The sequence below is a fragment of the Phyllobates terribilis genome, unplaced genomic scaffold, assembly GCF_046119375.1.
Source record: "Phyllobates terribilis strain yellow unplaced genomic scaffold, ASM4611937v1 Scaffold_5__5_contigs__length_657084704, whole genome shotgun sequence".
Lineage (NCBI taxonomy): Eukaryota > Metazoa > Chordata > Amphibia > Anura > Dendrobatidae > Phyllobates > Phyllobates terribilis.
The window spans coordinates 49,718,943-49,734,315 of NW_027362765.1; the positions used below are offsets into that span (position 1 = coordinate 49,718,943).

General features: G+C 43.1%; 1 protein-coding gene across 1 annotated transcript in view; it reads left to right on the forward strand.

Moving 5' to 3' along the window:
• Positions 1–15,373, forward strand: part of LOC141271901 (uncharacterized) — a 72,088-nt gene that overhangs the window by 31,156 nt on the left and 25,559 nt on the right. The window contains exons 7-11 of the mRNA XM_073682124.1: positions 5,438–5,538; positions 10,354–10,488; positions 10,618–10,797; positions 10,881–11,004; positions 11,088–11,219. Of these exons, the coding sequence (XP_073538225.1) occupies positions 5,438–5,538; positions 10,354–10,488; positions 10,618–10,797; positions 10,881–11,004; positions 11,088–11,219 (672 nt within the window). The remainder of the gene's footprint in view (positions 1–5,437; positions 5,539–10,353; positions 10,489–10,617; positions 10,798–10,880; positions 11,005–11,087; positions 11,220–15,373) is intronic.

Below are 15,373 nucleotides of genomic sequence, written 5' to 3' on the forward strand. Positions count from 1 at the left end.
ACGCTTATGGTTCTAATAATGGTATTACTAAAATCCCTATGACTAAATCTGTTGATCCAGAAGAAGGCAAAAAACCCAGGACACATTCAGTCACGGGGAAAAATTCCTTCTTGACCCCGAGAAAAGGCGATCAGTCCAAGAACCCTGAATAAAACCTACCTTATTTTTTGGACTATAAGACGCACCGGACCATAAGACGGTTTTAGAGGAGGAAAATAGAAAAAAAAATTTAAGCACAAAATGTGGTCACGATGCACTGTTATGGGGGCGCAGGTCTGCTGCTGACACTGGTATAGGGGTAATGTCCCCCAATTCTGATAATATCCCCCATCCTGGTAGATATGCCCCCCTTTCCTATTATACGTGGCTCCCATCCCCATCCTGGTATGCATGGCACCCCTCCATTCTGATATGCATGGCACCCCTCCATTCTGATATGCATGGCACCCCTCATCCCTATCCTGGTATGCATGGCACCCCTCATCCCTATCCTGGTATGCATGGCACCCCTCATCCCTATCCTGGTATGCATGGCACCCCTCATCCCTATCCTGGTATGCATGGCACCCCTCATCCCTATCCTGGTATGCATGGAACCCCTCATCCCTATCATGGTATGTATGGCACCCCTCATCCCTATCCTGGTATGCATGGCACCCCTCATCCCTATCCTGGTATGTATGATCCCCCTCATCCTTATCCTGGTATGTATGGCCCACTCATCCTTATCCTGGTATGTATGATCCCCCTCATCCTTATCCTGGTATGTATGATCCCCCTCATCTTTATCCTGGTATGTATGGCCCCCTCATCCTTATCCTGGTATGTATGGCCCCCTCATCCTTACCCTGGTATGCATGCCCCCCCGCCTCCCTATCCTGGTATGCATGGCACCCCTCATCCCTATCCTGGTATGCATGGCACCCCCCATCCCTATCCTGGTATGCATGGCACCCCTCATCCCCATCCTGGTATGCATGGCACCCCTCATCCCTATCCTGGTATGCATGGCACCCCTCATCCCTATCCTGGTATGCATGGCACCCCTCATCGCTATCCTGGTATGCATGGCACCCCTCATCGCTATCCTGGTATGCATGGCACCCCTCATCGCTATCCTGGTATGCATGGCACCCCTCATCCCTATCCTGGTATGCATGGCACCCCTCATCCCTATCCTGGTATGCATGGCACCCCTCATCGCTATCCTGGTATGCATGGCACCCCTCATCGCTATCCTGGTATGCATGGTACCCCTCATCGCTATCCTGGTATGTATGGCCCCCTCATCCTTATCCTAGTATGCATGGTCCCCCTAATCCCCATCACGCTGCACATAAAAAAATAAACACTCCTACTCACCTTTCTTCTTTCTCCTCCAGTACTGCATCCTGTCTGCCCGCACTGATCTCTCCATGTGAGCTGCACATAGCGTCTGGGACTGTGTGCGTGGGGAGCAGTGACTTCATGCTCCTTAATAGCCGGCACACAGCGTAGAATTGGCGTGGAGAGGGTGGTGAATATTCATGCCCTTTAATAGCGGGCACACACGATCGCCCGGCAGCAGCAGGAGCCGCACTGCTGATACACTGTGCCGCTATTAAGGAGCATGAATATTCAGTGCTCACCACGCCTATTTTTATACATCCTAAAATCTTGTTTGCTTTTGCGGCTGCAGCTTGACATTGAGTATTGCTGCTCAGCTTACTTGTAACCAGAATACCCAAGTCCTTCTCAGTAGTCCCTAGTATACTCCCATTTAATGTATATGCAGCAATAGAATTACTCTGTCCTAGGTGCATTACTCTACATTTATCTACATTAAACCTCATCTGCCAAGTGTTTGCCCATTCAGTCATCTTGTCCAGATCGTTCTGCAATATCGTAATGTCAAGATCAGATTTTAATATCCTACATAGTTTGGTGTCATCAGCAAAAACTGACCCTTTACTCTCAATCCCATCCCCAAGGTCATTAATAAAGAGGTTTAAAAGAATTGGTCCAAGCACAGATCCCTGTGACACCCCACTGCTGACTATATCCCATTTAGAGAACGTACCATTTATGATGACTCTTTGTTTCCTAGCATTTACCCAATTCCTTACCCATCCACATATAGTTCCCCCAAGTCCTTGCTAGCTTCAGTATAAGGCTGTTATTTGGTACAGTGTCAAATGCCTTTGCAAAGTCCAGATAAATCTCATCAGTTGCATTACCAACATCCAGATTTGCACTTACCTCCTCATAGAAACCCAACATGTTGGTTAGACATGACCTATTTTTCATGAATCCATGCTGATTGTCATCTCTTATGATGCCATCAAAAACTTTGCACACTCCTGATGTCAGACTTACCGGACTGTAGTTACCTGGATCCACCTTCTTACCTTTCTTAAATATCGGTACCACTTCGGCCATCCTCCAATCCTGTGGCACTACCCCTGTTACAAGAGAGTCTTAAGAATATGAGATACAGTGGTTTGACAATTCCCTCAGTATCCGTGGATGAATACCATCTGGGCCACGGGATTTGTTAATGTTTAATTTACTCAAACGCAGGTGTACTTCTTTTTGTGTTAAACTAGTTATATCAGGTGAACTTTGATTTTTGCCCTGTTGAAAGATCCCTGAAACAGACGGGATGTTGGTGAACATGGATGAAAAGTGCCTGATTAATATCTCAGCCTTTTCTTTTTCTATAATTATCTTGTTGTTACCGTCTTTTAAGGGACCGATACCATCTAATTTTTTCTTTTTGGAATTGATGTATGTATAAAAAATTTTGGGATTTATTTTAATGTCGCTGGCGATTTGTTGCTCTGTACATAATTTAGCTAGCTTGATTTCTTTTTTACATTTCTTATTTAGGTCTTTATACTCCTGAAATGCTATTTCTCTATTCTCGGCCTTCAACATTTTTAATGCCCTTTGTTTTTGTCTTTTTAAACTTTGTACTTTGTACTGTCTTATTTATCCATAATGGTTTCTTTTTATTCCTGGACATTTTATTACCAGAGGGTTTATATTTTCTACAGGATTCTAGTAGTATTTCCTTAAACATGCCCCATTTACGTTCGGTATCCCCAGTTACCATGACTTGGTCCCAGTCTACACGATTAAGCTCTTCCCTTAATTTGTTGAAATCAGCTTTTTTAAAGTTCCAGGTTTTTGCATTTCCTTTTTGAAATGTTTTATTGAATATTACATTGAAACTTACCATATTATGGTCGCTGTTTCCCAAAGGCTCAGCTTTATTAGGAGGCTTGTAACAAACTCCCATTAAAAGCTTTCTATTATGGCCATTCCCATGTGCATTAACCCAGACTGACTACATTGTGGCAGCCCTCCCAAATGTTGTCATCGAGCAAAGGTTTTAAGTTGGATCTTACGAAAATACACACCCCTCCACCTTTTTTGTCTTTCCTGTCCTTTCTAAATGTAGTATATCCTTTCACGTTTGTCACCCAGTCATGGCTTTCACCCAGCCAGGTTTCCGTAATACCCACCACATCATATTTTGTGACCTACATAAGAGTCTCCAGTTCATTCATTTTGTTTGCGAGACTTTTTGCATTTGCCAGCAAACATTTAATACTATTAGCACATTTGTTACTCCTATGCAGCTCCATACTTCCCTTGCGTATCCTAACCCCTGCTGTCCCACGCTCTCTGTCTACTCTATCTATCCCCTTATTAGCACAAATACCCTACCTCCCCCCAGATCCTAGTTTAAAAGCTCCTCAATCCGTTTGACCATTTTTTCCCCCAGCAAAGCTGCACCCTCCCCATTGAGATGCAGTCCGTCCCTACCGTAGAGCCTGTAGCCGACAGCGAAGTCGGCCCAGTTCTCCATGAACCTACACCCTTCCTTCCTGCACCAACTTCTAAGCCACTTTTTTATCTCCCTAAGCTCCCGTTGTCTTTCTAATGACATATGTGGCACCGGCAGTATTTCTGAAAACACCACCTTGGAGGTCCTGGCTTTCAGCTTCTCCCCTAGTTTCTTGTAATCATTTTTCAGGACCTTCCACCTCCCTCTAACTTTGTCATTGGTACCAATGTGTACAATGACCTCTGGGTTTTCCCCAGCCCCACCCAGCAATCTGTCTACCCGATCTGCAATATGTCGAACCGAAGCACCCGGCAGACAGCACACACTTCGTCATTCACGGTCTTGGCATCAGATGACCCTGTCTGTCCGCCTAATTATAGAGTTCCCTACCATCAACATCTGTCTGGCCTTTGCTGCACTCCCATTTCCTTCCTTCCTACATCAGTCATCTTCCTGGTTGCTAGGAGCAACGCCCTGCTGTAGTGATCCCAGGCTTGCATTCCTAATATCAGCCAAACAGGCATATTTACTAGCTTGTGCTGGATCAGGACTGGGCTCCCTGGCACTTTTCCCCCTACTCCTTCTAACTGTTACCCAGGTACCTACTTCTGGGTCCTGATCTTCCCCCACCTCCACCCTCCTCCACATCACTGGCCCCAGCCAGCACAAGCTCAGTGAGCTCTAAGCTCCTCTCCAGGTTTGCAATGCTCCTGTGTGTTGGTAGCTGCACATTTAGATCCAGTATCTGGGCTTCCAAACATGTAACTCGCTGACATCGAGGGCAGAAATATTCACCCTCAAACGGCAGTTCAAGGCATACATACATCTCACAAGACGCACACCTGGCAGCATTGTCCATGGAGCACATATTAAATGGGGATAAACAATACAGGAAAAAGCAGGAAAACTAATAGAAAGCAAGTAAGGAAAACACCAAACTATGCTCTCATGTTAAACTATGTTATTGCGTTTAACTATGCACTTATCTGCCCCTCTGTACTTATTCCTCCTCTGGGATGCTCAATTCAGCCTCTGTACGCTCGGCAGCCTCGCTGGTTAGTTTTGCACTTGAAGTCTTTGCAGTCAGCTCAGCACAGGGCTAAGGAGCAAAAAGGGTAACAATGTTTTGAACTTTTGACTTTCAGGCTCTATATTTCACCATCCAATACTGCTTCAAACTTGAGACTACCATCATTTTATAGACAATCATCTTGGCTATCTCATACATAAATTTGACTTGCAGCTGTTTAGCATATGATTAGTTATGCAGATCATACCACATCTCCTGGGCAGGAGATGAAACATAGGCCAGTATATGGACAACACAGTATGGGCTCGCGGCAGGACTGGTGACTCGACAGAAACACTCGCTACTATGATGAGACAGGCAGGGAAATGTGTTACCTCACAGTAATAACCAGCATTTGACCTGCTGCTCCACTGGGTATAAAAGTGCCTCGTCATGGATAATTCATCGTTCTGCTGATCAACCCAGATCCAAATGGTTGGACTTCCACTGATCAGTAAGTTTTCAGCTATCCTTTGGAAAGGTGATAAATTGTTTTATTTGGACACCTATTTTAATACAGGTTATGTTTTTGTCAGATGACTGTTCCAGGAGATTACAACGACATTGGATATCTTCAGATTTCAAAGCAGAAGATGGCGGCATAACACAAGATCTATCTTCTGAACATTTTAAACAGGTCTGATCAAAAACTGTTAAGCAAACGAAAAATCTGAAAAGGATTGATAAAGCGCAAACAGCCCACACTGTATAGAAACTTATAGTCATGTTCAGAATACGGAAATGTTTTAACCAGAAATCCGATCTTATTACTCTCACACAGGGGAGAAGCCATATTCATGCCCAGGACGTGAGAAATGCTTTCCTCCCAAATCATATGTTGTAAGATATCAAAATGTGAGAAACCTTTCATCAGTAAGACTACTTGGCACGGTTTAGGCAGTGACTGTGGCCGAGGGAAGCTGTGAGTTACAGCTAAGCCACCTGATCTGGAGAGTGCTGGACTGTCGGTTTTGTAAGTGACAGTCCAGTCATCCATTCTGATCCTAGGGTGTGCTGGGTTGTCAGCATTTTGATTGACAACCCTGCTGCTCAATCTGGTCTAGTCTGCGGGTGTTTCCCCAGGTGCCTCCCATCCTTAATCATTTGCAAGGTATTTAGGTGGCTAACTGTTAGCAGTCTGTGTCAGTTGCGTGTTGTTTTTTTTAATTCGTTTATTAAACAGCAATAATAATAATAAAAAAAAAGTACACATTTTGTATATAACCAATATAACGTATACACACTCATCATAATAATTATAAGAAAACAGCAAGTTTGTATACAGAGGAATTTGTATAAACTTCAATTCCACAAGCCCATATTCTTTTGCGAGGCTTATGGAACAATTGAGGAGTAATTAAAAGATTCATTATTCAGATTTATATATGTTTGGTTAAACATAACTCAGAATGATACAATACATCCAACATAACTATCATATTCTTAAAGAACGAAAAAACTAATACTACCCTGCTGCCAAGAGCAATTTCGACATTGATAATAAAATGATACTATCAAGTGTGAGTCAATGTATTCTTTACTACAGCTATTATAATGGTACTGGACCATTATCAACGTGTTGATATAGTAAGGTGAGATGAATTCCACACATCCCAAATCTTATTGAATTTCCCCAAGCAGCCTCTATTCTGATACATTGTCCGCTCGTAAGGTATAATTGAGTTTACCAGCTCAATCCAAGCTCTAAGAGATGGATGTAAATTACCCATCCAGCGTAGGGCCAATATTTTCCTAGCTAAGAAAAGCGTCTCCCGCAGGATTATTTTAACATGATATCCCCATATCTCTTCGTCTAGCGCACCAAATAAGCATACTAATGGATTAAGAGGAACAGGAGTAGATATAAGGGAGGTTAATAACGAGGTTACCTCGTTCCAAAAGGATAGGATAACTGGACATCTCCACACCATATGTATAAAATCTGCATCCATTGTATGGCATCGTAAGCATTCTGAAGTTTGAGACCATCCCATTCTGAATAACCGTAATGGGGTCAGGTATGATTAGTGTACTATATATATCGGTCATTTTGTTATTAGCTGAAGGGGACACCTTGGTTGGAGATTCAAGAATCTCCTCCCAATCTTCATCTTGGATATCAGGAACGAGGAGTTTCCATTTTTCTCTTACTGTCAATAAAGTAGAATCAGTACTTACGGACAACATGTGTGTATATAAAGTGGAAATAAGACCATGGGGACCTTGTGATTTAAGGATCCCTATTAAAGGGAAAGACAATATTGTTTGAGTTGTATTTATGTTTTGTAAGTGTGATTGAATTGCTGATCTGAGCTGTAGGTAGCGAAAAAATTGGGGCCTAGGGATTCTGTATTTAGTTTTTACTTGTTCAAAGGACATTAGGACACCGTGATCATATAAATCTTTAACCAAGGAAACACTGTGTGAGATCCAGAATTGAGTGGACAGGTGGTTTAGTAGCCCTGGGAAGTAAGTATTATTCCATAATGGCATTTCAGCTATGATGTCATCAAAGCAAATCACTTTTTTAATTTGTCTCCAGACTGATCGTGCCAATCGGAGTAAGGGTAATAATCTAGGGGTATTAGGTTTATCTGTTTCTAAAAAACCCAACATGCAATCGACTTTTGCAGCATGGGCCAAATGGCTCTCCGAATTAGGTAAGTAATTATTGGGCATCCACTTACTCAAAGCTTTGATTTGCCCAGTCAAATCAAATCCGGCAGTGCCGTTCCTCCCATTTGTTTAGATCTATGTAATGTGGACAATTTAAGTTTGGGTCTAGTCTTCCCCCATATAAATTAGATTAATGAATTTAGGTTTGAGAAGAAAGATTTATTAATCAATACAGCACTATGCTGGAGGGAATAACTGAGCTTTGGAAGTAGAATGATTATAATCAGGTTTATATTTCCTGAGACAGGTCAGTTGCGTGTTTGCTTAGCCCTGTGTCTCTTTCCTCTGACCGTGTTGCTGGAACTAGGATTTGTTATGACTATTCTTGTGGTTTATCCCTCCTGCTCTTGACGCTCTCTGACTTCATGTATCCGACCCCCAGTCTTGGCCTCTGACTATTCTTTTGTTTTACTCCCTTGTCTTGACGAACCCTTCTGTCTTTTGACCCGGAACTGTTACCTGACCACGCCTTTGTCTTACTTCTCTGTTCTTCGAACTCTCCTGGTATCTGACCTCGGACCTCCTGACTACCCTGTCTCACAGTTTGTCGGTGAGATAGTGACTCAGCGTCAGACTGCTCTTGTTCCCCATCAGAAAATTCAGATTGCATAGAAGTCATTTTAATGTTCACATTGTGCAAATAGTTTTAAACTGAATTCACATGTTAGACATCAGAGAAGTCACACTGGGGAGAAGCCATTTATATTTTCAAAATGAGAAACATTTCAGTTTTAAAGGGAATCTGTCACCAGGTTTTTGCTCCCTCATCTGAGAGCAGCATGATGTACAACAAGAGACACTGATTCCAACTATGTATCGGTTACTGGGTGCAGCAGTTTTGACACAGAGATTAGTTGTAGCATTAGCTCAGAAAGCTAATCCACCCCCCCCTCCTACACCACAGCTTTATGTGTACATTGTCTGTTGACAGTAAGCTGCTTATCAGAAGAGGGGGTATGGCCTGACCAGGGTTTGTATGCACTGTGGTTCCAGCAATGATAATTTTCTAGAGATAAAACCTTCATTGTATGGAAAACAATAGCACACAGCCTAAGGGTATGTGCCCACAATGCACATTTGATGGAGAGAATTTTTGCCTCTCACTGGCAGAAAAAACGCATGCAGATTTACATGCATTTTTTTGTGCCGGAGAGAAGCGTTTTTTCAGTGTTTTTACATGCGTTTTCGCATGTGTTTTTTCAAGCTCTTTTCCAAGCGATTTTGAGCATCACTTGGAAAAGTGCTTGACAAGTTGGTCACACAATATAAATCCATACAACTAGCATGGATTTATATTGTGTGAGCAACTTAGATGCTTTAAATGCTGCATCTATTGTAAAAAAAAGAATTAAAAAGTTAAATAAAAATAAAAAAAAACCTGTATACTCCCCTCTCTGGTCTCCTCCCGGCAGCGATCCTCTTTTCTCGGAGTCCCATGGTGTACTGGCAGGACCTGCGGTGACGTCATTTAATCAGCAGATCATCATGTGACCGCTGATGTCAGCGGTCAGGTGATGGTCGCTTGACCATCAGCTGATTAAATGACGTCACCGCAGGTCCTGCCAGTACACCACGGGACGCCGATAAAAGAGGATCGCCACAGCCGGGAGGAGACCGAAGGGGTGAGTATACAGGTATTTTTATTTTTAACATTTTTATTTCTTTTTTTTCGCCGCATGGTAGCCGGGATGAAGAGGAGTTGTAGTCTCCTCTTCATCCTGGGTACCACACACACCGTGATTACGCCGCAAATTTTCGGCCATTGAATTTCATTGAAACTCAGCAAATCCACATATACCTGCGGGTTTGCTGCTTTTCAGTGTTCCTCAATGGCTGCGAATTTGCGGCGTAATCGCGGTACAAATGGTTATGCTGCGTTTTGCAACGCAAAGCGAATTCAGCGTTCTAATTAGCACATCATGTGCACAGCACATCCGAATTCACATTGCTCTGCATGGCAGACTGTTTTACAAGTGTTTTCGCGGCATTTTTGCGGCTGTAAAAACGCTACAAGAACTCTACATGGGCACATAGCCTAATAAGTGATAAATACTTGAAATCTGTGTTTCAGCTGCTACCTTATGCTGTCCTTAGAATATACAGCAAAAACCTGCTGACAGACTCCTTTTAATGAAAATCTTGTTGCACATCAGAGAATTTATACAGGGTTTGAGTTAGTTTTAATTTCAGAATAAGGGAAACATTATAACATTGATTCAAATATCTCATAACAGAGAGTTGAAACAAATAAGTCATTTTCATGTTGAGTATATGGGAAACAATATAGCACTAAATCATATGTTGTAATATATCAGAGATCTCACACAGGGGAGAAGCCAATTTCATGTTCAGTATGTGGAAAGTGCTTTACAAAGAAGTCAACTGGATACATATCAGAGAATTCACACAGGGGAGAAGCCATATTCATGCCGAGGATGTGGGAAATGCTTCGACTATTTAGGTAGCCTGAAAAGTCTGATACGGCAGTATGTAGTTAAGTATGCTGTTGGTTACCTCTGGCTTCCATCCATTCTCCTCTAGCCAGATAGGTTGAAGTTATTTAGACATTAAAAGGCTGGTTACATTATTGAAGACCAAACATGTTCCGTTCGCTCTTAGGGGAATTCGCAATGTTCTACTAATATCAAAATTTTGGGGAAAATTCACCAAATTTTACTGGTAGTAAACAATCAACAAATTATATCTCCTCATATGTTTCCTCTTATCACTAGTAATTCTTTATGATTTTACATTGGCTCATCTTTTTCCCATTTAGGTCCCTACAATATCAGATCCTCTCAGTACAGATCTTCTGTATAAGAAAACGTTCCTGATGGATAGGGACAGGGACAAGATGGTGGAGAGGATACTACACCTCACCCTAGAGATCCTCTTCCGGCTTACTGGAGAGGTGAGAGATTCTGATGACGTCACATTGCATCATTCTTATCTATGGGAATAACAGATGGACAGAACTGGAGAGGTGAGGACTCTGGAAATGTCTGTAGTGAGATTTATTAATGTGTCTCTCCATAACCAGGATTACACAGTAGTGAAGAAGACCTCTAGGGAGCGCTGTCAGGACCCTATGTTTGAGGGATGGGGAAAAACAATGAGCCCAATCACGGAGCCTCCACCTCATCCCCTGATATGTGAGGACATCATTGACCAGAATATCCTAGAACTCGCCTACAAGATGATTGAGCTGCTGACTGGAGAGGTGACACTGCTGGGAATGCTGGGACATTATACAGTAATGCTATGAAAGGATCGGTGGGATGACTGTATCTTTGTATGTGTCAGGTTCCTATAAGATGTCAGGATGTCGCTGTCTATTTCTCCTTGGAGGAGTTGGAGTTTTTAGAAGGACACAAAGATCTGTACAAGGATGTATTGATGGAGGTTCTCCAGCCTCTCACATCACCAGGTAATAGATAGGACTAAATACACACGGCCTATAATTATATGTATTTAAAAAATGAATTCGGTCTCTGTATGTGTTTTTTCCAGTTCTTTCCAGTAAGTGGACAACACCAGAGAGATGTCAACATCCTCTACAGGACTGTAAGCAAGAAAATACTAACGTTCATGTGATAAGTGATGTGCTGTGTAAAGAAGAGATTCCTACAGATGATGACTCAAGTGAGTAGTAACCACTAAATCTGAAGAAGTCACAGATTCTACTTACAAATAGAAGCTATTGTGTCTCGATAGATAGCTGGGTTTCAGATATCCAACATACAAATATAAATTACAATGAACAAACTAACGATGAGGGACTGGTACAAAAATGAGATGGCACTGCCCGTGCAGGCTTACAGGATAATGGGGAAGGAAGCAGTAGGTTAGCATTTTGCAGCAGCTCCATTGGTAGTGAGGATACAGTGGGGTCATTTCAGGCTGTAAACTTTCTTGAAGATATGGGTTTTCAACTTCCATCTGAACGTTCCAAATGTGGTAGATAATCAGATGTGTTGGGGTACAGAATTCCAGAGGATGGGGGATCCCCTGGAGAAGTCTTGGAGGCGATTAGGTGAGGAACTTGCAAGTAGGGTGGAGAGAAAGAAGTCATGTGAGGACCGGAGATTGTGTGGGAATTTATCAAGCAATTAGTTCAGAGATGTATGGAGGAGACAGATTATGGATAACCTTCTAGATCTATGTTAGTAGTTTGAACTGGAATCATTGGGGAATTGGAAGCCAGTGAAGGGATTTGTAGAAATTGAGGCGTAGCGAGGAGAGAGGTGGATTAGTCGGGCAGCAGAGTTAAGGATGGACTCGAGAGATGTGAGAGGGTTAGCAGGAAGGTTATAGAGGATGTTGCAGTAATTAAGGCTGGAGATGGTGAGGGCATGCACTAACATTTTATTAGATTCAGGGCTGAGAAAAGGACAGATTCTGGAAATATTTTTGAGTTTGAGGAAAGAGGTGGTAAGAGCTTGGACATGCGGTTTGAAGGACAGGGCACAGTCGAGGTTTACTCCGAGGCAGCAGACTTCCAGTACAGGGGAGAGCGTGATGTCAATTATTGTGACAGAGAGATCGGAAAGGGGACTTGAGTGAGATGGAGGAAAGATGGTGAGTTTTGTTTTGTCCACAGTGAGCCTTAGGAAGCATAATGAGAAGAAGACTGATATTGCTTGTAAGGTGCGCAGGGCAGTAGTCATGGGTGAGGGGCTGCTGCTTTCCCACACGCTGGCATCCCACAAGTAAATGGTTTCCCTTTTCCTTTGAGGTGTGTGTACTTTTTAACACTCATGTTTGGCTTGAAGTCTTCTGTGAAGACCCGGGGTCTTCCGGGGGCGCAACACTACTCAGACAACACAGGGTGAGGGTAAAACAGTGTGGCAATACTTTATTGAACCACAAAGTGCACACAATAAAAAGAACAGTCCCAGCAAATACCCAAGATGGTGCAAATTACAGAGTCCCTTCCGCTGGCCCGCCAAGAATAAAGTAGCTGCGATTTCGGGGCTTCCAGGGCCGACTACCCCCACCAGTGGCACCCCGCTTTTGGCTAGCCACCAAAGAGTGACGGTAACGACAAGCTTAGGAAACTAGCTGAGAGCAGTGAAGTCTGGAGCCAGGTGACCTGATTGTCCCAATCTGGAGTCTTCAAGACGTCTCTGAGGTTTCAGCAATGGTCAATGGAGCCGATCTGTATTCCTCCAGCTGGGGCCGAAGTCCCCTAAGCTGACATGCTGCAGAATGACACCGAATAGAGGCGTTTTTGTAAATCAGTTGTCCTGTCTGCCATCATTCACAGGTCAAGGGTCAGGGATCAAGGTGGAAGGGGCTCATGACTCATTGTTTGAGCATTTAATCAACTTGCATTGTTTGTCCTCCATGGCTCAGCAAATCAACAACTCCCTGGGCTGGTATAATACGTAATCAGCATATTATCGAACAGTATTGCTCCATAACCCTATCTTGCAAGATTTGCAGACTATAGATTGCAGTAGATCTCAACTCAAGTGTTGACATTCAGGATAATTCAAACAATAGTCTGTGTTAATCAACCAAAGAAGAACACAAATGCAAAAGTCAACATGAAGATAAAAGCATATAGCTCCTGGCTTATTGAATTTGTCTGGCATAATTAAGAAGAAAAGCTGTGTCGTCACATTTCTCCCCCTTCTTAATTAGCCCTGGAAGCTGCTGGTTCCTGTAGTGGGTCGCTGTCGACGGGGCTGCCAGACGTGATAGGCTTCCGATCATCCTTCTCTACTTGTCTGGACAGTCCACCGGCATATCCATGATCTTTGCCCTTTTTGTGGGAGACAGAAAAATTATAGGACTGTAAGGCCAGACTCCACCTGAGTAAACGTCCAATTTAGCCAACTTAAAGGATTATGACCGTGAATTCTTTGCCATAGAGGTAGGGCTGGAATTTCTTTAGGGCCCAGACTATGGCCAAGCATTCTTTTTTTATTGTCACTAATGTGGAAAAAATATTTCAGCTCACCTGGGTAAGTCTACTCGGTCCACTTTCTCATGAAACACGGTGCTCGGATTGTAAAGATTCCCGTCTGGGAGACATTAGGCAGTGATGAAAGGGTAGTTATCCAGCAACTCGTGAAATTGACTTAAAAAATAGACTTTATTTTGAAAACATTAAAAACATGAGACCATAGTGCAAATAAAAGCATACGGAGGCTTACGCGTTTCGGATACGTAGATCCTTACTCTCAGCATAATACAATGTAGAAATCGAAAAACTTTTAAGGCATATGGAGAAAAGCAAACGCCCACCGACATCACCTGTTCTGAAGCTCAATTACACATGAGTCCAGAGTCTCAGAAAACTCAGTTTTAACCCTGAATGAACTGACTGTTTCTATTTTTAAAAAATGAAAGGTTGACAAAATAACAAACTCCATAAATATAGCTCGCTAAATATAACTCAGATAATATCAACCTAGAAATAGACAATTACAATGAATATAGCAGGAAATCAACTAGTGTAAAATAGAGCAAGTAGACATGAACAGAACATTAATACCAATACATTGATTCATTTCTCATATTTAAACCTGTTGGGTATCTAGTATTTAATTTCAAAATCCACTGTGCTTCTTTTTTCCGTAATAATTTAACCCTGTCCCCACCACGATGAAATATATGGACAGTTTCCAGAGCACTTACACGTAAGCTGCTGATTTGACCTCTGATAGACGTATGCCCTTTCCCGGTCCAACAGCTTTTGGGAGACATAGGCTATCGGGTGTTCCTGACCATCGTCCCCCACTTGACTGAGTACTGCTCCCAGTCCGGTATCCGATGCATCTGTTTGAACCAGAGGCAGAAGTCAGGAGGAGTCAGGACTGGGCTTTGGGCTAGCTGGGTTTTCAATTGGAGGAATGCGGACTTGCATTCTGAGGTCCAGATGTGATTGCAGGCATATCTTTTGGTGGTGATGACAGTGAGGGGCTTTGCTATAGTGCTGTAATTGGGGATAAACTTTTGCTAAGTTTGCGGTCCCTAGGAATGCGCAGACCTGTTTTTGGTTGGCTGGGCAAGGCCATTTAGGTAATGGCTTATACTTTTGCGGTGTTACGCTCGTGCCCGGACTGACTGTCTTGAGCGTGGTTAGTGGTCCCACTGGGCCACGAACCGAGGAGTGCCTGGAGGGGCGTGACTAGGGGCCTCGCCAGATCCGACCACAAACACACGGCTGCTTAATGTACTCCGTGGTCCGAGGAGGGACTTGGGAGGTGGCCCAGGTGGTACTCCAGGTCAGACCCCGGTCACAGCTGTTGACCCACACCGGGGAATGCAGGAACGGGCAGGTTTGGCTGGTATGCAGACAGGCGGGTACTGGCAGGCACGTCTGGTATGCAGACTGGTGGGTACTGGCAGGTATGGCTAGTATGCATATAAACCTATAAGAGAAACTCACAGACATAGTCTAGAAATCCTAATGAAAAAGTTGAGAATGTGACAATAGCTGCTAGGATATATATGCAGTTCACCACTCTCACTCAAAAACAGTCGAGATTACTACTGTTAGTGAAAAAGTACAAAATATTTTATTCAATGAAGTGCTCCATGTATTAAATACAAAAATAAAAGACATATATAAGACTAAGATGGGAGGCCAAGTAGCGGGTAAGATGAGAAATACCCTAAAGAAAGGAAACCTATACCTAACTACAGCAATGACCACATAGGTTACGCCCAGGTGTTAATACAAACAATCAGCCCGAATGGTGCCTAATGCATTGAAAGGACAACAAAGCTGTCAGCTAGGGACTGAACAGAGGCATAGAATATTACAGTGAAAAAGCATTCAATAT